The sequence below is a fragment of the Gavia stellata genome, chromosome 1 (genome assembly GCF_030936135.1).
Source record: "Gavia stellata isolate bGavSte3 chromosome 1, bGavSte3.hap2, whole genome shotgun sequence".
Taxonomy (NCBI): Eukaryota; Metazoa; Chordata; class Aves; order Gaviiformes; family Gaviidae; genus Gavia; species Gavia stellata.
Window position 1 is genome coordinate 91,053,459 of NC_082594.1, and position 26,515 is coordinate 91,079,973.

Consider the following 26,515-nt stretch of genomic DNA (forward strand, 5'->3'; position numbering starts at 1 on the left):
AATTTAGTAAGTGTGATCTTTATTCAGAGACATGGTAAAAGAATAGCCAGTTGACTTTGGGTATGAACATTCTCCACATCCTTAAAGCTTGTTTTGATGACTGTAATCTTATTCCAAAACCACTGTGTTTTATAAAAATTAATTTCAGAACTTGAAGAATATTTTATTATGGAATACAAAAATACTATCTATGTAAAAACAATAAGTTAGTTTATTTACAGTACTTTACATTATTCTGTTCTAGGGCTTCTTTTGCATTGCATTTATTTTCATTATTTTACACGCCTTTATGATTTTGCACAAAGCATTTCCAAAAGCATGTCATCCATGTTCACTGCTCCAATGATGGGCCTAAAGAATAGTTCAGCAATCACATTAGCATTAATAGATCTTAACAAGGATAGAACAACATTCAGCTTGGCAAATCTGGCTTCATCACCTCTGTGAATGAGTCTGACATGTTCATTTAGAGCTTGTTGTGCTTCCCTCTGCAGTCTTTCAATGTACTGTGTACACTGCAGTCCAGGTAGATCTGAAAAGAAAAATAAATTATTTTGTTTACATAGGTTTTGTCTATAAAACAACATTCTTCTTACAGAACAACTACTAACAGCTTACAGATTGTATTTGTCACTCAAGAAATTAAGCAAATGAAATTGCTAGAGGACTTCTACGCAGAATCAACACGCCAAATTTCATAAGGCAGTTCAAAATCTTATCACGTTGGTGTTCTGGACATTCAATACTCTTCTTTGCTACACGAACTTGAAATACAACATTTGCAAACATTCACTTAATTGTTAAATAAATTAGCTGATAAAACAAAAACTTTGATTGAAGAATGCTCTCCAAAACACCTTTAGAGTGACAACTGTAATCTGTAAACAGCAGGGAAAACAATAAAAAGAACTTGTTAACTTCTACCAAATGCATTATTCACATTTAAGGCATCTTTTGATGACTCCAGACTACAAGCTCCAGACTACAAGTGGCAAGAACCATTAACTCCAACGCATGACATAAAGTTTCCCGGTGAACCATAGCAAGGGCACTGAAGGACAGAGAGTGCAGAATTTCCCCTTTTTGGTCTAACTAACAGTTTGACAGTGGGAGCGCAGGAAGAGCCATATCCCACTTTCACACGGTAGTGTCCTATTTAGGAAGCGCCATATCCAACCTCCCAGCTACCTTTCAGGTGTCACTGGCATGATAATCAATCACTTGGTAGAGCTGCATCTGTGGAAGCCTCCACAAAGAGAGACGGCAAAAAAACCCTGTCATAAATGCTACACGCAAAGCCGAAACAGCACTTTGTTCCTGGAAGCCCTGAGCCTTGTCTTGTTTTCTTTCCACAGCCTGCAAACCTCCCGGGGAGAGCACGCTCAGACCCGCCACCCCCGGGCGGCCGGTGACCCGCGGCGGCGGGGAGGGCTCCCCCGCTCCAGCCGCCTCCCTCTGAGGAGACGCCGCCGCCGCCGCCAGGCGCCCCGCTCGGAAACCAACAGGGAACCGCTGCTGACTCCAAACTTTCCCTAAGGGACTGCCTCGGGTTTGTGGTATTCGTGGAAAACCTCTGCGGAAGGCGCCAGCACCCGGGACCCCCGATCTAGCAGGTAGCGGCAGGTGGGGCGGCCGTTAACAGCTCCCTGCCCGCCAGCCGGGGCCCTGAGGAAGGGACAGTGGGGTGAACCCTTGCTCCGCATCCCCCTCCTCCACCACCTCCTTCCCCCTGAGGAAAAGCCCCGAGTTCGCCCCGCTTCGCTGGGGATACAGGCGGGCTCTCCCCGTTAGCCCGCTCCCCGGGTCTCCGTGAGAGACAGACCCCCGCCGCCCCGCACGGTCACTCACCCGGGTTGAAAAGCACCGTCCCCTTGAGGTAAGCGTACTCTTTGGTGCTGATATCCAGGCTCCAGCACTTGGCCAGGAAGCCCTTGATAGCCTGAATCTCGCCGGCCGAGGGCAGGTGCGGGCCGCCGCCGCTGCCGGGGCCGTGGTGCGGCCGGCCCGGCGCCGGTCCCCGCGGCGGGAGCCGCTCGCCCTGCCGCCGGGTGGTGAGGATCCTCTGCAGCATGCTGGGCTCCGCGCTCTCCACCGTCTCGAAGTGCACCCGGTCCTGCGCCAGCCCCAGCACCAGCAGGGGCGCCCAGCAGCTGCGCACCAGCAGGAGCTGCTCCTCCAGGGGCAGCTCCTGGAAGCAGGGCACATTCTGGACGAAGCGCAGCGTCTTCACCAGCACGGCGGAGGCCGCCTTGCATGCCACCTGCGGGCTCCGCAGGGCCACCCGCCGCCGCGACCCGCAGGGGCAGCCGCGGGACGCCTGCGCGCGCCTCGGCCCCTGCCCCGCCGGCGACGCCGCCCGCTCCTCGCTCCTGAGGATGTTGTAGAGGATGCTGCTGTGCCGCCTGCTGTCCACGCAGCAGCGGCAGCGCTCCACGCACGCCATGGCACCCAGGGGCCGCGCCGGCCGAGCTGAGCTGAGCTGCCTGGGAGGCTCGGCGGGGCAGCGGCGGTCCCTGCCGCCTCGGCCCGCCGGCAGACGCGCACTGCTCGCCCTCTGCTCGGCTCTTAACTTATTTATAGCCGGCGGCAGTGTGTGTGCGTGTGCAGCCGCAGGCGCTGTACCGGTGGTTCAAAGGGGCAGACACTCTTTACTGGCTGGAAAAGAGAGAGAGAGAGGGGAGGGGAAACAAATAAAAAAAAAAAAAACCCTCCTCCTTTCCTGAGACAGCGATGCCCAGAAAGAGCCGGCCGCCCCTGCCAATAGGCTGCGGCGTGATGAGCGGCCAAACGTCCCCCTCCTCGCCTCTTGCCCAGTGCAGGCCGGCGGGACGCCCTTCTCTTCTTCTCGTTCCGGGCCCCCGGCCCGGTTTATATTATCCCGGGGCTCTTTGCGCAGGGCAGGGCGGGACGAGGAAGGCAGCTCACGCCGCTCTCTCGTTTTGCCCCCGCGGTGCGCCACCACCGGGTGGGGGGTGGGGGGGCAGCTCCCGCCGCCGCCGTCTCGAGACCCCCGCAGGGCCCCGTCGCAAAATGGCGACTGACCCCGCCGCCCTCCCCATGTGTAGCCGAGCGGTCTGAGGCAGGAGAGAGGAAAGGTGTATTGGGGGGCACGGCGGAACTGGTCCAAAGAATAAAATTTCCGCAGGAGGGGAAAAAGGAGACACCGCTAATGATACCGAGGGCTTTTGCATATGCCCGTCTTAAGGAGTGCTGTCCCATCTGCCTCATTAACACCTTAGTGCTGCTGTTCAGGAAGGGAGCAGCAGACATGTTCCTGCCCAAATTAGGGTGGCTCGGTGAGGTTGGGGTGCAGGCAAGGCTCCGTCAGGGTGCCCTGGGCCTGGCACCCCTGCAGCATCTCTGTAGATCCCCTATGAAACCACCCCCAAGAATAATTCCCTTCTGCTTTGCAATGCATGGCCCATCTTTCTGATCTCAGGGTTGTTCCACCCATCAGTTTAAAACATTCCCATTTTCCTTCCAGGCTCTACTTGTCCGGAAGTGAGTCTTTCCTCCTAGACTTGGATACCTGCTTTTCTGAGACCCATCTTCTCTGAGTGGCATATAGACTCCAAAGGAAGGAAATAATCCTTCCAGGCCTTGATGTTTTCACAGGAGGGGCAGGGGAATAGTGATTGTCCAAATGTGATTTTACTCTTGAATGAAAAACAAGCACATTTACTTTCTCAGCTGGGCTAACTAAAAGTGGGTGCAGCAGAGAGGAGTACTTAATCGCTACAGAAAGTAGAGTTACTTCTGTGTGCTGCATATGGGCTAAACCAGAAACATTTTATATTTTGTGTGATCATTGGCACAGATTTAGAGAAAGTAGCCAGCTGCAAGCAACCTTCTGTACCTGCTCCATCAGTATCTGCTACCAAGGGACATCTAAATCACCCCTGCAAAGCTGCGTTTTCTTTCAATAAAAGTATGCATGTTTTTTAAGCAAATACCATTGAGTGCTTTGGATTTCTTAGAAACAAAATAACTTTAGGCTGGATCTCAGCAATTTCTTTTCCCTGTGAAGTCAGTCCTACCCTATCAGCTTACATAGGTATAAAGTCATATAGTAATTTCTCTCTAAGTATTTCTTCACAATTGGGCTCAGAAGGATTTTTTTTACAAATGGCACAAAAGGCATTTTTATATAAAGCTATATAAAGGACTAGTGAGTTATCTGCCTCAAGTGAACCTTGTTTTCCAAATGCAGGTTGTCCAAAGTCTGGATTGTTATACCTTTGGTTTTACCTATGAAATGCATTTTTTTCCACAGACCCAAATATGATAAAGCCTTTTATTGGCTTTGCAGTAGTGGAGAACTGTTCCATTGCACCAATGAAGTCACGTCTACAGTTTGCAGACGGGTCAGTTGGGTCCCTGGAGTAGAAAACAATGGTGTTTCACTGAACATCCTTTAAGAAAGAAAAATGCTTAGAATTCCAAAACAAATTTAATGATATCAAATGTTACCAATTTTTTCATTTGAAAAGTATCACTGGTAATGGGAAAACACACATTTATTTGTCTAGAACATTTCCTTGCCATTCTAGATTGTTTTCTGTTATATTCATTGGTGTTTTCTCTATATTGTTATGTCAGCATTTTAGAGGGTTTCTTTTTGCCTGTTTAGTCTTCTTCCTTCCTCTTGGTTTTTTGTGGATTTGGTTTTGAGGTTTTTTTTGGGGGGGCAGTCCACTAACTTCAGAGATAAATCTTGCCAAGTTTTAGAAAATTAGTATCCCTAAGCTGTTAGCTGGCTTCACTAGCCCTTCTTCCATGAGGTACATATTACTAGACTGACTGTGGAATCTAACTGTGGTTTTTATGAGTTTGTAACTTGGTGTCTATGGGAAAGCATGGTACAGCTGAGACTCGGATCATTGCCTTTGCAGTTTCAACCTTGGACTCCAATTGTGCGAACAGTCTGCTTCTTATGGGAGGATGCTGCTTACACAGGGCCGTAGACAAAGGCAATATTTAACTTTTATACCAGGTCTACAATAGAAATTTTTCCTGATGTAGCAATATTGGTTACACGTGTTTAATTTTTCAAGGCATTTCTCTTTCAACCAAGTTTCAAATGTGGATGTCATTCTGTTGTCATATAATGATTTTGCTGACACAGTTAATTTTCTAAACCAACTTACACAGAAAGGCTTTGTCTTTGATAACTGTGTCAACATGGGTATCCCATACTGAAACTTGATTTACTATGCAGTGCCAGAAATTACATTACTGTAATTATAAGTGTACCTCCTTCTCTTGTAAGTGCCTGTAAGCATTCATTTCTCTCCTTCTAACTCTTAATGTATCTTAATGTATCCCAATGTACATGGCATTTTATTTGGGATAGGTCATCTCTTCCCCAGATAAAACATCAAGAATGTCCTAGAAATATTTATTAGTGTTTTTCACATTGATATTTAGGAATTTGAACAGTCTTTATTTTCAAGTCTGAGTTCTGCCTGTCCATAGCATATAAGATAAAGGCAACAAAACTTTCTATTTAAAATCAAAAAGCAAACAAAATCCCTTACAGACAGGTAATTATGTTTTGATAGAAAATGCATGAAAACACTTTCAGCAAAAAGTGGATGTGTCTGATACCTGCTAAAAGATCTAATGTTGCATGAATGTTACCAAGCTCCTTGTGGTACAGTCATGAATAGTTTTACATGCTTCCAGACAAAGAATTACTTGTTTGTGGCTTTTTTGGTTGTTTTTGTTTTGGTTTTTTTTTTTATTTGTTTTTTTTTTTTTTAACTCAGACAAAAGCCTTGGATATGAAGGTGTTACACTGCAGTCTTGGCAGTCTTCCTGTTTCATGTTGCTCTTCAGTGTTTCTGTATCACTCATCTGGTAGCACATTTGGTTCTTGGCCAGAGGGCAAGACTTCAGTTTCAGAACAAGACCAAACAAGCATTTGTTTTTATGCCGTCAGTGCTTTAGTGCATCATTAGCTTGAGAGAGAGTTTTTTTTCCAGTGGGGAATTGGATCCTGATATCCTCTAAATACCTACTATTCCTTCCAGCGAAAGTGCTGAAAAATAAAATTTGATCTTAAGATCAGATGTAAAACTGAGACTCAATTTGGTGATTAGCACATAAGAAGTTAACATTTTCTCTGGAAAAAAAAAAGGGTTGAATGTGGAATATGTTATGAGGATATGATTAGCAAGATGTCTTTTGTATAAGAAAAATACTCCATTAAAATGAGGTTTTGGAATTTAAGTATATTGCTGTTTTTCATGCGTTTCTTATTGTGACTGTCCATTTGTTAGACTGACTGCCATTCCTAGTTCCCTTATTATACTGGGCTGTTTACTTGAAAATAAGTGGGGAGATTAAAAGAAAAGTATCACCATGAGCAATGTTCTACCTATATGCTGTACCATATATTCCTGATGGCACTGTTGCCTCCTTCCTTAATGGGCAATGGATTCTTTGGGAGGAGCATACTGAAAGCCTGATCGATGCTGCCTGAGCCAAAGACAGTTGGTATGTACCCAGTCAAGGGATGCTGACCTGAATTATCAGAGCTTTTGCCGCTGCCCTAAAGCTGTGATTTGACTGTCATTACTGTATTCCACCACCAGCTCACCTAGCAGTAGGTGTTTGTTCTGGATCAGGTTGAGCAAATGGTGACATTTTTATGGAATTAGCCAGAGTATATTAAAAAGAGTTAAACTGGTATAAACTGGTATAAACCAGTTTTAGACCTTTCTGCCAACTGCTTGAAAGTAGGTGATGTCTAGATGTCTAGTCTGGTATAAACTGTAATGATGCAAAATGAACCCTTCAACATATCTTAAACAAACCTGAACCTGCAAAAGGGAAATTTTCTTGGTTTTTTTGTTAGATCAGTGCTTTGCATCACGTGGCCATGGCATTTTGGATACAGAAGTAGGAATCCTGAATTTAAATTTACTGTTATTGGACCATGCACTTCACTGTCATATTTCCACTGGCAGATAGTCAATTTAAGGAGGCCTTCACATATCCCAGACCTTTTTCTCTTGCACCCATATGCTAATTCACCTTGGCTAATGCAACTAGGTTTCGGGGAAAGCAAAATTAGGGGGAGAGAAGCAACACTGTAAATTTTTTCCAGTTAAAGGCAGTCAGCTCATTCCCATTAAAAAAGATTAATTGATCTTTGGGCTCTGTAAAGAGCTGTGGGTCCCAGCAATCTAAAACCATTTAGGTCTGCTGTTGGGGGTTGGCCATTTCACTGTTTAATTATAAGTAATAATTATTTTTTTTGGTCCAAAGTGAGTTCATATAGCTCCCAAACATCTGTCAGTGTGGCATGCTTCAGGGTGCAGTCCCATAAGATCAGCTGAGCCAATCTAGTAGCTCACTGGAGCTGAAAGAGGTGACTTCCACAGATGAGCTTGCTGCCTCTGCTTTCCTTGTGCCAGCTCTGGCACTCACCTGACTCTTGGTGAGCCAAATCCTTGCTAAGCTGGCAACATTTTTATAACAGTCATTACAAGAAAGGTAGCAGAGAAATGAGGTACCTTGAAATGTGCTCTCCTTGCTTTATTTTCCTCAGTGATGCTTTTGAAGTTCCTGCCCAACCTGCCAAGTTGTAACACTCATGATATGGCAGAATTCTGCTTGGCTGAATCGGCAAAAAACCTAACCCATCAAGAAAAAACATGTAGTTTTCTGCCAGTTTACTAAACTGAACTCATTCAGCTAGGGATCAGATGAGTGCCAGAGCAGGTGGAAAGGAGTGGCCTGACCTCCCTTCCAGGAGTGGGAGGAGAAAGGGGAAAGAGCAGGACCACTGCTGCAAGCCATTGTTCCAGTCAGCCACCATGTGGAACTGCGCCCTCAGGGAGGTAAAACCCTAAAGCTTGACAGCAGAAAAAAATAGAGGTAGGAGAGCGAGGGCTTGTAGCAATCTTTGTTTTTAAATTAATCTTTTAAATACAATCTGAAATTGAACGGTACTCTTGCTAATGACACTTGGATAAGGGAATTGTGTTATAAAATATTAGTGTAGAAATAGCTTTCAATTACTGAGCTTATTACATTTGTTTGCCTTGAGGAATACATTGCTGATACAGAACAACAGATGAATAACAGGCAAAAAACTGGCAAATTAAGCTCTTTAATACACTGTTCAAGGTTGTGGAATAAAGAATAAAACATATTGTAGCACTACTGTGGTAATAAGACACTATTACACCGATTCTTAAGTTGAAATTTCTGTATAAATACATACATTATTGCAGCTGATTGTCTGAGACTGACAAGTTCGCAAATACACTTACATTTGTGAGTAATATCATAGGATATGCTGCTCATAAAAATTTTACATTTAAATAGGCTTATAAGTTAGCATGCATTTTATCTGAAAATCAGTGTGACGGCTTTTAAAATCCATACATCTTTCCATAGGTTTTAATTCAGACATATTTCATCCAAGTTGGATATTTTAAAATACCATCCTTCTGGTGAATCAGTGATATAATTTCTCATTAAATCAGGTTCATGTTATAGTATCAGAAAATTATTAATTTCCCTTTCACCATTCTTCATGCATGAGTTTGACAAATGCATAAATGATTTATAGTTTCACCCTGAAATCTAAAATCTTTATGTCAAATATTTATGATCTTCAAATAACTTCTGCATTTTTTTGGCTACATTCTTTGCTTCAATTACAATCCACCAGGTTTCTAGATCTATACGCATTCTGTAGCTAACTGGAAAATCATTTGTCATTCTATTCTGCTGGCAGACGAGATAGACTACATCTTCAGTTTTGTCAAAATAATCAGATTAGTTTACCGTCTTTAAAGACAGGATTTTGCTAACCTAGATCATTTAAACGAAACTGGATTAGGGAGTGACCCGGCAGTTATGCTAGTACATCTAGTATACTTGCATTCCTTGATAGCCCAAAGTACAGTGAGAAGTGCTAACATCTTAATCTGTCTCAGCTGCAGCCAGACAACATCCTTGGCTAGTCTGAGATTCAGAGAGTTTAAGGCTGGCTGGAACGATCAGCTCCCCTTTTTGGACTTCCTAAAGGCACTGTTAAACACTGACCTTTTGTTGACTGAAGTGCAACTTCTGCTCATCTCTATGCCTCTGCAGGAAACCATTCAATTTTTATTTGAAAACTCAGTCCAAGGGATAAAAGCCCACCACCCCACTGGCTGTTTATCCAGGAATTTATATTTTATTTGGTGAGGAAACAGCCCCTGTCCGCCTTGTGATCCTCAGCCTCTGGCTCACCTTCTGTTGCAGAGAAGGCTGCTCCTGCTGCTTCCTGACACAAGGCTACTCCCATGGACACCAAGGTGCAGGAATAAGAAGGGAAGAGGAAGAAGTGCTGCGTGCTTGGGGTTCAAGCAAATCCAGAGCTGGACATTACTGATCAAAGAGCTCACAAGTACTCTTCGCTCTGACAATTTAGGCATTCTCAGAATCAGCTAAACAAAGATGCAACTGGGTAGATTTGCAGGTAGAGTGTAACTAAGAAACATAATGACAAGCAGAATTGCAAGCCTATAGTGAAGCACTTGAATTGTAAATCACTGGTAAAGAATGCAGGCAAAGCTGCAAACTTCTTCCCGCTTTGTGCGGGGTATTAAGTGGTAGATACTCAAGCCATTTTAGGGAAGGGAAGGGAAGGGAAGGGAAGGGAAGGGAAGGGAAGGGAAGGGAAGGGAAGGGAAGGGAAGGGAAGGGAAGGGAAGGGAAGGGAAGGGAAGGGAAGGGAAGGGAAGGGAAGGGAAGGGAGGGGAGGGGAGGGGAGGGGAAGGGAAGGGAAGGGAAGGGAAGGGAAGGGAAGGGAAGGGAAGGGAAGGGAAGGGAAGGGAAGGGAAGGGAAGGGAAGGGAAGGGAAGGGAAGGGAAGGGAAGGGAAGGGAAGGGAAGGGAAGGGAAGGGAAGGGAAGGGAAAGTTGTGAGAGTCTGAGTCTTCTGATGCTTCACATGTCTACAGACTTGTCCACTTCTTATAACATTCTGAAACCTCTAAATACTGGGATAGTAACACTGAAATCAATAGCATAAATTTCACTTAAAAACCCACATGAATCAAGGATCGTATGGTATTTCAGAGTTAATTGTTCAATCAGGGTGTCATAGGCAATCAATTTAATAATGTTTAGACTGTTCTGCCATGAATACGAAACAAGCAGTAAAGGAACTTCATTTAGAACTAGAAATTAGTGTGTTTCCATGAGAGAATGCCATTATGTTAACTTTTGGATAATGCATGTTATGCAGTTCGGGGGTTTTTTATTCACTTAGAAGCAAAGATGAAAAAGAGCCTACAGCATTATGCAGGTATATATATATCTTTTTCATTTCATTTTGGTTCAGGGAACTGAAATAAAAAATAAAATTTTTTAGGGATTTAAGAATCTTTAATTTAATATTATTGGCTAGTGTTACACTCCTACATTTGGTGAATATGAAGGGTTTCTGTTTTTTTCAGTGACCATGACAAGGAGAAGGTAGAGACACTGAATTCTGAATTAAAAGAGGAGAAAGTTTGTTTATCTTTACTGAATTGTCTGCTGAGGGATTTTTTTCTAGATATCCAGGAAAATGGATTGAACAGAAAAGTTCCTGAGCAGAAAATTGTTAGTCTCCAATGTCCATACTAGCAGCTTTAGTTCAGAGGGGCAAGTAAGTGAAACACATGCATGTTGTTGCTAGGTGAGAAGCACCCATGATGGAGGAGCAACGTGTGAATGAGTGAAAGAATAGGTCACTGAAAAGAAAGATGAAAGGCACTGCCACTGGATGGTGGTAGAGTAGCCATAAGATGTACATGTGAAATAGAAAATGAAGGACAGTAAGTGGGCATGTTGAGGAAGACTTTAACTTAGAAAACTGGAAGTGGAAAATTTTGAAGTGATGAGAAATAGAGAAAGGAAAAGGAAAAAGAACCAAAAATACAGTAGAGCCTGCAAGAAGAGAGACACCTTTTAAGGATAGACAGAATGAAGATAGTTGTCTATAGAAATAGGAAAGATTGAGAAATGTATTTCCCTTTATTGTCCTTTTTGGTAACCTGTTGTTAGGGGGTTGGTTAGTTTAGGTTTGGAAACAGGATAACGAGTTGGATTTAGAGAAGGAAGGCATCCTCTTTTTCTCCTTCCAAAATGTGGCAACCATACTTCATGTACCTCTCTGTTTCTAGTGAAATTTCACTAGAATGTGACTATTTCACAATTTCACTAATTTTGCAATCATTTCAAGGCATGTCTTTCCAGGTTTTGGCTTTGAAAATGTGGTTGCCTTAGAAGAGGAAAATTGGGAATTCTTTCTTTCACACCTTCATCATTTATTTTGCTTACCAGTATGCACCATGCAGAAGGTCCATGTCAGAAGAAAAAAAACCAAACCCTGAAATGTCATCATTGACACTTCATTGTCTCTTTCATGCATCCAGAAACATATTCAGTGTAAATCTTTCAAGGAAAAATCTTTCAAGGAAAAATTTTCTCCGTACACCTGTAACGCAGTAAATCACATCATTACCTTGGACTTCCAATCTTAGAACTTCAGGAGCATGGTCTGAGAATGAGAAATGAAGATGTTGTTAATTGTAGATGTTAATATCAAAAACTTTTAGCAATTACATGAGGGATAATTTGGAGTAAAACAGCTGTGTTTACTTTTGATTTGAAGTATGACTTCTTACTTCTAATTAGCTGTGTTCTGTCCTTAAAATAATAGTTCCCACATAAAGCATAGAAAACTTAATCTGATATTTTGTAGCTCCTTTTTACCTCTCCTAAAGCAAACTTGTGTGCTTTTCTTTACCAGATTTGACAAGAGTTAGTCCTTCACACACACAGGTCCCAGAAGTTCCCTGGAGATCTCCTTTTCCTCTCAACAGTCGTCTTCCTTTCCACCTCCAAATTTCATAGCAGTTCCATTCTTATAAAAGTTTCTATGTCATAGCCATCCTGAATGTTTGCGAGTCTTTCCTGGTAAGCAAAAAGCAGTTCACTTTGAAGTACATCAGACTATAATTAAAAATGTGGAATGAGGAGAGAGAAAAATTACCTTACTATAACTGAAACTGGGTGAGTGGGGTTTTTTTTCCAAGGTCTTGCTTACCAAAGCATATGAAGAGTCTGATTCCCTTCCATGGTAGATGCTGAACTCCACCCTGATTCATGGCATTCTTCTCTGATTACTGGAATTACACCAGTGTTAGGGCTGATGTAAAATTACGGTGCCTCTGACTGTTCAAAGTAAGTCCTCTAAGGTTTTATCCACCCCACAAAATTAAACAAGAGTCGTTTTAGTGAGTCTAGAAAGAGTAGCAATGACATGATGGAAATGACACTCACTGTTGAAGTCCTCCAGGCTGTCAGTTATATCACCTTCATTCCTATGGCTAAATTAAAGCTACAGTGGTTTCACATCTTCATTTTAATGAGTAGACATGCTCCTAATATATTTGATTTGATTCAGGTAATAACTACAGCTTCCTGATGTTATGAAGCAACATAAAACGGAAATCTTATGTGTTCCTGGCATATGGTGTCTACGCTGTACTGTGAGACTGCAATTTGGGAAGGATGATGCACTAGTAAAAGAAAATTAAGAGTGTTTTTCCAAAATATCTAAAAGCTGAGGTTATGTTGCTGAAACACCACCATTTCATGTCTCTGTTGCTGACACAGCTCATGTTGGAACAATTTTATTAAAGTCATTACAGGGTCAATGGAAAATCTCCATGCATACCTGAAGTATTTTGAGTGATTTATGTGAGTCCATGGATATTCATTATAATGATATTTTTTCATGTTTCCATTGACAGGCAGAACAATGTCACTGGTAATGTCCAAAATAAATTATATCATCATAAAGCTGGACTTAAATGCAACAATATTAAATTTAAGATAACTCTTAAAGTTTGACAATTAAGGAAAGTTAAAGGACATATTTCAAGTAGTACTTGTCACCCTAAATTGCCCTGCTCTGAGTAAGTGTTGACACGCAGTAGACTTTGTGACAGAGAAACAGACATATCATCTGTAATCTGTGCTATAAGTGCAAGAGAAAGAACGTAGTGAGAGACCCTATTCTAAATTCTCTCACCTGTCTGGTTTATAGGTACTCTGTATCAATACACTGTTTTCAATGCCATGCATCTTAGAGTACTGCAGTTTTCTGTATTAGATGTTTGCTGTTGTCTGTAGCTATCAAAAGATTCTTTTCAGTGAGGGTTCATGTGTAAGTACTCATCATTATGCCCAGCAATTCTGCAACTGGCCCTAGTGAAAATATGTAGTGCTCATGGATTTCCTGATACAGTCTACTTTTATATTGTCATTTATGTAGGATGACGATAACTAAAGACTGAGATAAGAGTGCCATTGTGCTTAGGAACTCTGTAGCTAGCAGTAAGAGACAGTCAACAGTTTGGCACAGGGGCTATCAAAATTGTCTGAAGAGGATCAAAGTCAGAGAAGACAAGCAACAAAGAGGTGAAATTATTTGCCTGAGGTTATTTAGCAAATCAAAAACAGAATTGGGAAGGAAGTCTATCAGTGGAATTATGGCTTTGTTTAAGCAGCAGCAAATTTTCCCTAGATTCAATGAGGCTAAGATTCATCCCACATCCCACACATCCCACATGGCTTGCCTGTTTCATTCCCCATTCCACACCAGCTCTGGCATACACCTTAATTTTAAAATATCACAGGCCATATTCAACATGGTATGTTCATTTGGATGAACATACAAAAAACAAATTGGAAACTTGGTTCTCTAATCAGCTGAAACAGAAGTTAGCCAATTTCCTCATCATGAAGCATTGAGAAATGTCAGCACTATTCACAAAAGTCTGAATCATGCTGGCTATTAAATGTTCTGGATCAAAATGCCACTTTCAGAGAAATAGTGGAAGTTAACATCAATGGAGTAATCGGCATTTCTAGTACCACCATTGGGAACATTGGCCTGTTTGTACGCTGATGATGTGCCAGAGCCCTTTCCACTCAGTACATATTCCAGGGCAGTTTAAATTCTGCAAAACTTCCCCTTCCACTTTCCTTAATCTTCTTTGTTTCCTTGTATGGCGGTTTCATGCATGTCTTCATTCTCTAAAGCCTGAGTTTTTCTCTGAAAATGCTTATGTAGCCATTACAGGGCCCCTAACTTCAGGATCCAGTCACATCTGTAGTAGTTTTCTCCAAAACATAGAAGATACTATCTCACATGTGTGTCACATTTCTTGAAAACATGTACTTTTCCTGGGGAAGGGGGGCTGGGGAGAAGAAAATATGGTTAGAAAAGGTGCATAGGAGGGCCCCTTCTTTCATAATCATCTAAAGCCATCAGAGTGGTATTTTAGTTCTTTGTGTTAAATTACTTAAGTTAAATGAAAACATAAACAAACAGGAAGAGGATCAAATGACAGATATTTTCCAATGCAGAAACCTAGCATTATGCTGAAATTAAGCATATGCTTAATATCCTCAAGGACACTATCTGGAAAAAAAAGTCAACATTGTGAGACTCCAAATTAATACACAGAATTTGCATGCTATTGTCCTTGATTTGACTGTTAAAAATGAGTGAAAACTTCAGTGTTTTAATTCAGTGATAAATAGTGGGTTACTGAAGAAGGAGTGACTTTATTTTCCCGATTTAAAGCTGTACCTGCATAAGAACCTTGTTGCATATCATATATCTACTATCAGGGCATGTAACTCTGCTCAGCCCAGCAATTTTGGTCAGTGAAACAGTACAGCTTAACAGTCCCATAGTGAACTGATGAAAACAGGTATAAAAATAATGAACCCTGGAATTATGTATAAAGAAACACATTGCTCCTCACTTTAGCAACTTTCGTTTAGCTGCTTCATTGCAGGCCAAGAGCCATGCAGAAGGGAATGGAAACAAGATGGGTAGAATAAGTAGGCAGAGCAAAATTTCTATAGTCAAAGCATATCTACAGATTCCCAGTAGATAAGACTGTTTGCTGAATGTCAAAATATTTATTTGATACTTAATTGTATGTAAGAGATGTGATTTTTTTTTAATTAAACACCAAATAGCCAGAAAAATGTATGCAATTTTTTATTTCCATTAAATTCACCCTTAAATGAGTGCTTCTAACTGAATTCTTTTGTTGACTTTTTTCGGTAGACTGGTACAGTTATGCTCTACTTTAACTAGCTTTATTACCTCTATGGTTATATGGTCTTACACACTTAGTCCTTTTTTCTGGTGCTGAGAATTAAGTGCTTAACTCAGGGCAATGGAGAAAATCTAGTTCAAGAAGCAAACCAGCTTTTTTTTTTGCTTATGCCAAGACAAAAGAAGCAATTTCCATAAATTTCAGATTTATATGCCAGGAATGATATTAAATTTGCCTCAGAAATATGTATTCATACATATCACCATATGGATGTACTTTATCCATTCTGAAACAATGCAGGTGTTTCTGAAGCAGATCATGACTGTATTAATGAATTGAAAAGTTCAAGACCTGATGACTACTGAAAAGTTGATCGCTTTCTTAAAACATTCTAATGAATTAGAGTGAAGATCACAGAGCAACACAGATTCATTTGATTGACTATTGGATTTAGAGATTTTCATAGAATCTTCTCTGCCAGCTTTGGTTTTCTTTTTTATTTAGATCATAGAAGTGTGTAATAAGAATACAAATCCATTTCCCAGTGGTTACAGGAGTAGTATTTTTGAAAAGGAATAGGTAAATGGTTTGAACCTGTAGCTTAATGTTCAATTTACCAGTCTGGAGAGGCCCTCAATCTTTTAGTTAAAAAATAAGAACACGGAATCAAATCCACGGATTTGGAAATTAACTGGCGGAGGGGAGAAAAAAAACACCAAACAAACCCAACGCCCCAGAAAATAGTTTATTTCAAGAAGTCATGGAAAAAACATCAGGATAACAAGAGTGACTGGAAAACAATTCATGACCTGCAGTGTGATTCAGACAAATAGTTGTATCAGAAAGTTGTTCTGAGAGGTTGTAAATACCTAGATTTGCCCTCTAGCTCATTTTATTTTACCTCTGAGAGCTATCCATTATCTATCTATCCATCCATCCATCCATCCATCCATCCATCCATTCCTTTCCCTCAATAACTAGTATTTTATTTTATAGCTAATATTTTTGATGTCTTTGAATTAGTTTCAACTTAATCGTCTAGTTATACTGAGTTTTTTATTCATTTATTCAGTCTGTAGAGTACAAAAAGGTCATAGATGAGCCAAGTCCTAAAAGGTGCTCAGGCAGTAATCAGAGGGAGCAGAAGCTTGACCAGTGTTCATATAAATTGCATCCTACCTTTATAGGGTCAAGTTAGTCCCTAGTTTTCCATTTCACATTCTGTGTTTTATCACATTTATTAACTACATTACTTAAGGCCCAAACCCATGGAAAGGTCAGTTAGTGCTTAACTTTAGGCGTATGATTATTTTCTGTGAATTCAAGAAGTCTGGTCTGAGCATAACGTTTGCAAACTTAGAATGTTGGAGAACGTGCCTTTATGATTTAATTAAACTAAATCAAACCTGTCTTTCTCAGTTCACTTCTTTATCATAGCCTTGCAATTTAGTCATGTAATACCTAAATTCAAACCATATTATTCAAACAGATTTGGATATTTGGCTTGGTCTATTCCTAATTTCTTGGCTGCATTTCTGCTAACAGACATTTTCACCAGTGAAATAGAGAAAATCTACCTGTCTTATTGGGCTTTTTCTGCCCTGGTTTCATTCACTGGGAACAGATGGGAATGGCACAAAGAGGATCTTGGAGCAAAAGAAGCTCTAGCAAAAGAATGCAGAAGACGCATTCTGCATAGCTTGCATATTCATTACAACATCAGACCATTCCGTTACTGAGAATTCAGAACTGTAGAAACACTACAATATGTTGTGTATGAAAAAAACCAAGATCACTAATAGATAAGCTACATATCAAATAAATTTTTCTTTCTTCCCCACCCCATATTTATGTGGCACAAGGCTGTGTCTAGTGTATACTAAATAAACCATGTTCATCTTTACTCTAACCAGAGTATTAAGTTCATTTTTGAAGAAAGGATAATTTACTAAAATGAAATAATGTACTTTCTTGTACATTCTCACTTGTTTTATTTGGATGCTCTCCACTCTGATGGTTGACAGTATTGATTTTTAACTGATAATAGATGCATTTCTATAGATGACAGGTTGCGGCACTTGCAGCACTGCTGGCAGAGGCTGGTTTCATGCATGTAGTTCTTCTACTACTTACAAAAGTTCATCATCCATGTGACATTCAGGCCTGCAGTTAGAGAGAGTCTGACACACAAATTGCCTTGTTTCTGCCACGCATTGTATGGATTAGAAATAAGAACGAGATGATGGCTTCAGTAGCTACATTGAGCAGCAAGTACAAACTTCTCTACGTCCTCAAGTTGTGGTGCCACAGAGCACGGAGCCTAGGCACTGGAGATGAGGGGATGATTTACGATTGAAACGTGTCCTGATACAATTGCATCATGTCTTGGATTCAGGGTGCAGCTGGAGTACGTATCCACGCTGAGGACCTTGAAAACACTCTTGGCATCTCAAAGTTCAGATGTTTCTCTGTGTTCTTTGCTGTTACAGTTTATTGTTATTAAAGGCAATGTAACTGTCTTATTTGCATGTTTTGTACACTTCAGGGTTCAGTCTTGCTTCTCCTGCTCCTATTCTGTCTTCACAGCACTTCATTCTTCTTAGATGATTTTTTTACTGGACTTTATTTTCAGTTTTCTGAAATATGCTCATATATTTTCTACATAGTTATATATAAAGAGATATATAGATATACATACTTTGTAAATGTGTATAGATGAAATCCATTCCATTTGAGTGTACTTTTTGTCCCGCAGAATTCCCATATTTCAAAAACTTAATTTTCCTTTCTCTTTTTTAAGGCTGGATTTTGTCACATCTAGTAACCTGTGCTCTATATCTTTCTTCTGAAATCTGTAATACTACTTGTACTGATAAGGACCTAAAGGAGGCAGAAGTTACCCCAGAATCTGCTTATGCTGTTTCATACTGTATCATTAGCCTTTAGCTTTTATGTCTAGACATACAATTCATTTTGATCAGCCAATGGTTAAATTGTACCAAGAGGATTCATGAGGCAAATTCACTATTTTTTTGTCTTTTTGGTTTATAAATTTCCTTCCTCTGAATGAAAATATGTACTGAGATGAACAAGACTTTGCCATGAAATATGTAAACAGTAAAACCAGATTGCTTCGGCATTCAGGTTTGGGGAGGATAAAGGACATATACTTTATTTAGTCTCCATGCAAAGAGCAAATGAACTAACTTCTCTTTCTTCTCACTGGATATAAATCTCTGGGCAAGATTGTTGCATGGCACTGGCCAAAAATATAGGCATAGTTATGTGATATTTCAACAATAAAGAGTATTTATTTTCCTCTGTGTCTCCACACAAGGAAGGATTTGACTCCGTCCCAGAGTTCTGTTCTGAGCAGGGACTATTGTGTTAGTGATGCAGCTGATTGTTTTTCTCATGGATTTAATAGAAGCCTAGAGGATTTCTTTTCCTTTCAAGCTCTTTCATACTTAATTTGTTAAATCTTTTGCTTATATTTAAGTCAGGTCTTCTCTACATGCTCAGATAAATAAAAAATAAGTCTGACTCCTCTTTCCTATTGTTAACGCAGTTGTTTTGTTGGAAAACCTGTAGTGGAATTAAGATTCTTCATTTTTACCATATCAACTCAACAAGAATGATGTGTGTCACAAATATTGTTTATAGTCTTTGAAGAAAGTATTGTGAAAAACCCCCACTTTTTCTTGTGTCAGAAACATTTATTTCCTGGATTTTGACTTGAACTATCTAGTGATAACCAGAAAACAAAGCAAGGCAGTACCCTTATCTTCAGCCTTCTCTTCCCTTATGATTCCTAGTTCAGGATTCTCTGTAGCTTTCACTGTTCAAGCTTGCTTTTCCATACTTTGTTCCAGCCAGGCCTAACTCAACCTAACTGAAAACCATTCGTCTTACCACAATAAGGAGAATTTTTTACTCCTTCAAAAAAATTTCGTCAGTAAACAAAAATGCCTGGGCCATTTTTCAATTAGTAGACAGTAATATGTTCCTGTCATTACCGGGTAAAGAGAAAAGCAGACTGTACCATGCATCACTGTTGAAGCAGGACTACAGTGTGTGTTTCACTTATGGTCTCAAACAACTTAGCGTTGTCATAGGTAGAGAGACTATGAATATTCACATGTTATTTCAGCAAGGCTTCTAGTGCCCATTTTTCACTGACTTTTTTTTTATTTTTTTATTATTATTCCCTTACTAAATAACGAGCAGGAGAAGCCCTTTCTCCAGAAAACGTGTGAGATGAGACAGTGCAGATGTGGTTCGACTGTGTCATTTTAAAATAAACAAGAGGCAATTTTTCCTGATATACAACAGCTGACTGATATCAGTTCTATTTGCTATCATTACTATTAGAAGAATGATCTATTAGGACTTTTCTTTTCCCCAGAGAACCTTAAGTAGAAGCTCCAAGGACATTTTCAAATAGACTGTAATAGTTCAGACATTCTTATCAGCAGGACATTATGAAACCGTGCTGGCTTTCTCTTACTTTTCCTACAAGCCTATGAGACTTTTCTCATAACATCACCAAAGGAAGGGTAAATTCCATGCATGCAAATGCAAAAACACCACTACCAAACTGCCTGACACTAGCATATAGGCAGCTGTAGATGACTTTGCACCTTTTCTGAGCGCCCAGTCTTCTATACCTATTGTCTGTAAGTTACCTGTTGAAATTCCATTCGCAGAGAAGAATTTTTCCACATTCCACTGAAAGTTGCAGTTGATTCATTAGAGAATAATACGCCTCCTAAAATACAATCAGCAGCTTGTGGTCTTAGTGATGAGGCTAGTCATATTTAGAAAAAATATTCAGCACAGCCAGTAGAGAGTAAATAGCTTAATAACTGTGTAAAGACAAAATAAAATCAATCTCTCCTTACTCAAACCAACATATCCTGGAATTCTATCACCCTGTTTTTCTGTTGGGTTTGTTTGTTGGGTTTTTTTCACTGTGAAACAGAGCCTCATTTTGCTAATTGCTTGTAATTCCTTATTTATGCATTGTAAATTAAGGACAGACAAAGTCTGTCCTTTTCATTAGTGCTTATAACAAATTACAGAAAGAGAAATAGGTACGTGTAGTTTATCTACTGTTCCAAGCAAGTCAGCAACAGAATTAAGGGTACAGCACAGTTTCACGTTGCTCAGTACATAAACCCTCCAGATACTCACAAATACTGTTTCAGAGTAGATCATTAAAGTCTTAAGTATGCCAAATCCTGCAGATAGTCTCTTTTGGCTTTGGAAAATAATAGCAGATAGTTTAAACTGTATCTGCTGTAGAATGGCATTAAAACCAAATTTATCTACAAGCTCAGGAATCAGGATTTAAGCAATAGAATAGGCAAGTAAACTCCTATTACATGTTAGAGCCACTTCTTCAACTTTATGTCCCTCCATATTGCATGAACTGTGCATAAAATTGCTATTTTTTTCTGATTAGCTTGCATAGCTCCTTGTTGAATCACATAAATGTCTATTGCACCACATCCATTGTTTTTATGATACAGTTCTTTGGGTGAATTTTTCATTTCTGTTTACTTGAAATTCACCTTTTTGTATAGCTGCTTTTGTGACAATCATTGGAGAATAGAAGTACAGTACTTGAAAACTGCACCACAGAGCTTAGAAACACGGAAGGTGAAGGGAAACGTGTTATAGCTCTAAATTACCTCAACAAGATAATGTTTCAGCACATGAACAATGGTATTTTTAGACTTCAGTTTATGGTACATAGTTGTCAGTCTAATGGTTTCAAGTATACCACACGTACTGTCATATGCAATTATACTGTGATGTGCTGTGAAGGTAAAAGAGCAAAGGTCCAGAGATTTAAAGTACACAATAGACTGACATGTTTTCTTTATGGAAAAGCAATCACTCAAAGCAGAGACATTTTATATTTAAAATATGATACTAATAATTTGTAATATGTTATAAATTTATGTGGTAATTCACAGAATTAAAAAAGTGTAGGCCGCTGTCCAGAGGAGTTTATAGCACCTGTTACAGGTGTCTCAGGCTACTCTGAGCTCCATTAGCATTAATGGAGCTTTGCTTGGATGTTGTGCATAACAGTTCCTATTACTTCCATTAGCTACATCATCATAACATATAGCAACAACAGAGTCTAGGACTTTGTTGGTAATATTGTGATTTGCCTTTTTCCTTGTAACTCAGCAATGAAAAAAGGTATCTTTTATCCACTTCTTTTATTGTTCGGTTTCCTTGATTTCCTTGACTTAGTGATTGTATTGAGAGTTTTTTGAGTTTATTTTTCTGAGATTTAAAATGGTTATGGTCAGCTCAAAAACTTAAGCAGAACAGCTCAGCTTCTATCTCAGTGTCTATGCTTTGACTGTCTGGTAAACAAAAATGAAAAGCAAAAATGTTTATGACTGTACACCTAAGTAAGGGGATTTTGTCTAAAGAAAAGTTTTTTATTAAAAGTTCCATCCCTGACCTTTAAAAACATGATGTCCGTTATCCAGAAAGCAAAGAACAGTGACAAGCCAACTGTTCTTTTCACTAGAAACACTCTTCTGAATTTATTTCATAATAACAAAATCTGAAGAGATACCAAGGACAATATAAATACAATGTTCCTCAGAGAGGAAATAAAAAAGACATTGTTTAACAAAAATGCTGTCACTGCATTGAGGAAATTCAAGAAATTCACAATAATATAATAGTGAATTAAATTTGCCTATTGTGCTTTCCTAGTGATATCTTTATTTATTTCTGTTTACCACCTGTTTCATCTGCTTGTCATGAGATGCTCTATTTTTTTCCCATGTGTTAATGCTTCTCTAGATAATCACCATCTTAAAGCATAAAGAAAGAGATTTTGTCTATTTTTATTTCTTCTTTATTTTTTTCTTCATGCAAAGAAAGCAAAAATTATGGATATACAAACTGAAAGTGTTATAACTGTTACCTTGATTATAAAGGTCCGTATGGTTGGCTTAATGATATGAATTTGGCACTATAAGTTTCAGATTTTAGATCTAAGACATTCTACTGTGCTATGGGAATCATAGACCCCTGTGGTATTATGTGCTTTAGTAGCAATGGAAAATGGGACATTACAGAGCTCATGTTAGAATTGCTAAGATTTGAAAAGAAATGAAGTGAAACACTATTATATTCCCGGTTTAGCACTTCATTTAAAAGAATAGTCTGGAACACAACAAAACAGGATTATTCTCCTGGTGAATTAAATACTGATTTTTATTAACTTTGTGTTGCTGTACCACTTAATCCTTGACATTGACCTAGTTTTCTCTTTAATTATTTGAAAAAGTTATTGTGTAGAGACTTACGTCCTTGTTGTTTGGAGAAAAAAATACCTTACTGTTGTGGGCTGTAATTAAAATAACTCACACTTACTGAAAGTTTCAGCTTCAACCGCGTTAACTCTTTACAAGCTTACACGGAGGCTTGCAAGCAGCAGCTTATTTTAAGTCTAAATTAAGGTCATATTCAATATAATGATAGAATTAGATGGGATGTTGGCAGAGTATTGGTGTAGGACAGTAGAGATGTCTGTTCATTTCCCAGCTCAGACAGCAGATACTGTGACTGACCTTGGATAAAACAGTCTGTCTCAGACTTCAATTTCCCATCTGTGAAAAGGGACTAAAATCTTCCTACCACAGAGGCATGTTTTGACAATAATGTCTATTCATGGCAGTGAGACAGTTACTCATTGAGGTTTATATAGATACTAGATCATTTCACCAGCTGTAATGCCAGGCGGTGACACAGGTTATGAATAGTGTGCCTCAGAAGGAGGTATTCCACCTTCTAGAACAGGTTGCTCCTGTACAGCACCTCAAAGCATGGCTGAATTCCAGCTTTATCATCTTTATATTTATAATATACTTTTTTTTCCTTATCCACTGACTCTAGCACTTTCTGTTCCATGTTTTTCAGTTGTATTTGAATTTACTCTCCCTGATGATTTTTTTTAAGTCTGCAAATTAAGAGTAATTGTGACTGACCAATAAACCCCTGCAATGGAAGAACACTCAGAGGAGATGGGCAAGATGTGCCCATGAAGCTCAGGGAACAAAGAAGGGTTTGACTGACCACAGTTGTCGCAAAGAAGCTGACACCAACACCAAGGGAACAAGAGAGTGGCCTTTGTTTTAGGTAAACAGCTATCAACAGTTGAGTGGATCAACTGGTGGTGTAAAAGTTTCTCCCTGAGTTTATTAGAAGAGTGTGAATGTCTCACTGAGTTAGCCAGACCAGCATGGCAGGGTGTGAATACCTGGCTCAGCCCAACACAGGGTATAAAACCTGAACAATTAACAAAAGACTTTTGAAGAGAGCAATGGGCTTGAGCTGGCTTCAATGGATGTATGCTTTCCTGGAGACTGAGGATACCAGCCTCATGATGGTGAGCATGTTATAGAGACCAGTAATGGGAATCACATTGGTATTGTGATTGAACTGTGTATTACAATTGCTATCTGTGCATTTTGCTAAGTATAACTTACATTTGTCTTGTGTTACGCAATATATTTTGTACCACTCTGCTAAATCATAAATCCCATGTAACATAATCTTTAAATAAGTAAATTTGATATTAAACATGTGGAACATCTAAAAGAACCTGGTCAGACAGTATTGGGCTTTGATGCTAATTCACAACCAGCTTCTGAAATATGTAAAAGTCAGTGGTGTCTAACACAAGTGACTAAAAATAAACTTTGGAGTAGATATTCTTCTGCCTTTTAATAGGCATCAGTCAACAATTTTGATCTCTGAACACAATGGTTTTTTCAACATGCAGGGTTTCTTTTGTTTTCAGAGCAGTTCTCTAAGCATCCCAAAGTTTTTAGCTGCTATGCAGAGTTCATCTTCGCGCAGCTCTGTTTGCTTTTCCTCATGTTTTGGGTGGCTAGCGTCTTGTAGAACAAGAGCTGCAAGAGGTTGAGGGATGCTATTGTTGGCAATAAGAAAGTTGCAGTGGTATATAAAATGTAAATGATTATACTAATATAGGCTTCAGCTGGTACCACACCATCTTAAACAGGTGTTCCATACAAAGACCAATTATAAAAATGGATTTAAACCTAAATATTATCACATTGCACACTTAGCTGGTACTTCACAAGTTTATTTATTTTCAGACTGTGTTACTAGCTTGGGATCACCACAATGATCCCAAATAGGATAAGGATTTGCATTATATTTAAAAGGACATAAAAGGGCAACTATTAACAGCTTCTTGTAATAACAGTTCATGTGTGGACTTCAAAATATAAACGTATGTCTTCGTAGAGTACATTCCAGACAGGAACTACAAAGTGTTATATACTTAGTGCTTGGTTAAGGATTGCGTCCAAACAGTGCTGAAGAATCATCTCTTACTACTAAGACTAAGCACATGCTGGTCTGTCAGTATGGATCAGAAATGACCCCCAGTAAAAAGGAGGAGGAGGGAAGGAAGGAAATGCATCTTTTTCAAGATATTTTCCACTTTGTTGACATTAGATATGAACAGTTACAGTCTTTTCTGTCAAATGTTTCAGGCTGAGAAAGTTTGTTTGCAGCTGGGACTTTGTCTGAAGACTGAAATTCATGGGTTTCATAGTGGGTTTCTAACTGGAACTATGGTTCCAAACTATACATTATTAATCTCTAAAGAAACAGACACATTAATTATAGAAAATTCAATTACTGATCTCTTCAAACCTTTGGTTTTCATTAACCTTTCTTTTTAAGCATTACAAGCAAATCTAGGTGGAGTTCGTATCGTGTGATAGACAAAGGTAAAAGATAACCTACCCAGATGCTTAAGATGGTTCTAAATGTGTCTGACAATAGATAATCTCACCAGATCCCATTCTTCATTGCTTTTTTATTATTGTAAATTTTTCTTCTATATGTAAGTCACAGTTTTCTTTCATCAGTAGTTAGGCAAAAGATGTCATGGGTCACTGTGATATCCGTGGTTTGTATTGCTCATGAGCTGCCAGTAGGACATAGGAAGAGGTTGGACTGAAATATTTTAAGTGGTTATGTTAAGAATTTCTGCTCTTTAATATTTGCATAATGTGACTGAATAGAACTTACGGGTATTTTCCCCTTAGACTGCATGCTTATAATGAGAAAACCCTTCAGTCTTATAATGAGAAAACCATTCAGTAGACTTTCTGCAGCAAGCATAGTTCAAGGTGAAAGTCTGCTATAAGGAAAGACTACATTAGAAATAAGTGCACTCAACAGCTCAATTCTATGTGCATGTTTACTGCTACACTTTTTATGTGCATAAATACAGACTGAGACCAGCATACCCATGACAGGCTGTGCTAAGGAAGTAAAGGGATTCAAAACACAGACATTGGAAAAAAGGCAAGATCAGATTCACAATGCATCAGTACACATGCATTTCTCAATCAGATGAAAAGTATAAATTGTCAACAAATTTTCAGAAGAAAGATGAGGTCAGCTTCCCCTTGTGTGCTATTGAAAGCTCTCAGTCATATAAGGCTAAGAATACTCTAATAGGTTGAACCTGTTTGTTGAAAAACTTTTTCCCTTGCTGGATCCAGATTAATATTTTCCTGGCCTTGACAGAAAGAAGCAATTAACTACGAGTTTCCACTCATCTACAGACAAATTAAGGTTGTTCAGGCATGCTATTTTAGTACCTTTTTGAGGCAAACACACTCACTTTTCTGCTTTCTTCTTACCATACATGTCAGCTAAAATGGAAATTTTACTTCATCTGCCTTACCCAGGATGGCAAACAGGTATGAATACATATCTACTATCTTTGGCTTGCTTTCCTTCTTAAAAAATCTAGTGTCATTTAATAGCTGATGCTATTCAATTCCTTCCTAACTTAATTTTGGTGACATTTATGGGTTGGCTATTTTCCATTCTTTTTAACTTAGACAGCTCTGCCAGTTTACTTGTATTTACTGATCACATTACTTAAGAAACAGCTAATTCTCTGACACCAATGAACAAGCCATCCCTAACAGTTCAGAAATATCCAAAATAGTATATAGGCACAATAAATGTCAAATTTAAAGATGGTATTTGAAATATATTTTGCTTTCCTATATACACATTCTTTCACAATGATTTAGCTGTTTTCTTCTATTCTTTTGTACTTGCTAATGTAGCTACAGCTTAATTCTTTTCCTATTTTATATAATGTTGCCTATCCATCCCTCACACAGCTGTTGCCTGAGAGCTGTTGTAGCAGATCCCAGTATGAGGTAGATGAGAAACAAAATTCTTCCAGGGGAAGGAAGGTTAAGCCACATTTCAACAATGAAAATTGCTCAGTGTAGAGGATGCTCTTGGAACTCTATTATATAGAGAACACAGGGAGAAA

At 39.3% G+C, this 26,515-nt stretch overlaps 1 protein-coding gene across 1 annotated transcript; it reads right to left on the bottom strand.

Annotated features, from left to right (window-relative positions):
• Nucleotides 1–287: 287 nt before the first annotated feature.
• Nucleotides 288–2,443, bottom strand: NR0B1 (nuclear receptor subfamily 0 group B member 1). Its single transcript, XM_059817656.1, has 2 exons — nt 1,849–2,443; nt 288–532 (listed from the first exon to the last, which is right to left on the bottom strand). The coding sequence occupies exons 1-2, from the start codon at nt 2,441–2,443 to the stop codon at nt 288–290; spliced, it is 840 nt and encodes a 279-aa protein (XP_059673639.1).
• Nucleotides 2,444–26,515: the final 24,072 nt, after the last annotated feature.

Bases quoted from the DNA above. Each gene is read 5' to 3' on its own strand.
- NR0B1 (XM_059817656.1), bottom strand. From the start codon at position 2,443: ATGGCGTGCGTGGAGCGCTGCCGCTGCTGCGTGGACAGCAGGCGGCAC. The intron at 533-1,848 runs GTGAGTGACCGT...TTTTCTTTTCAG, and splicing joins GACGGTGCTTTTCAACCCGG to ATCTACCTGGACTGCAGTGT.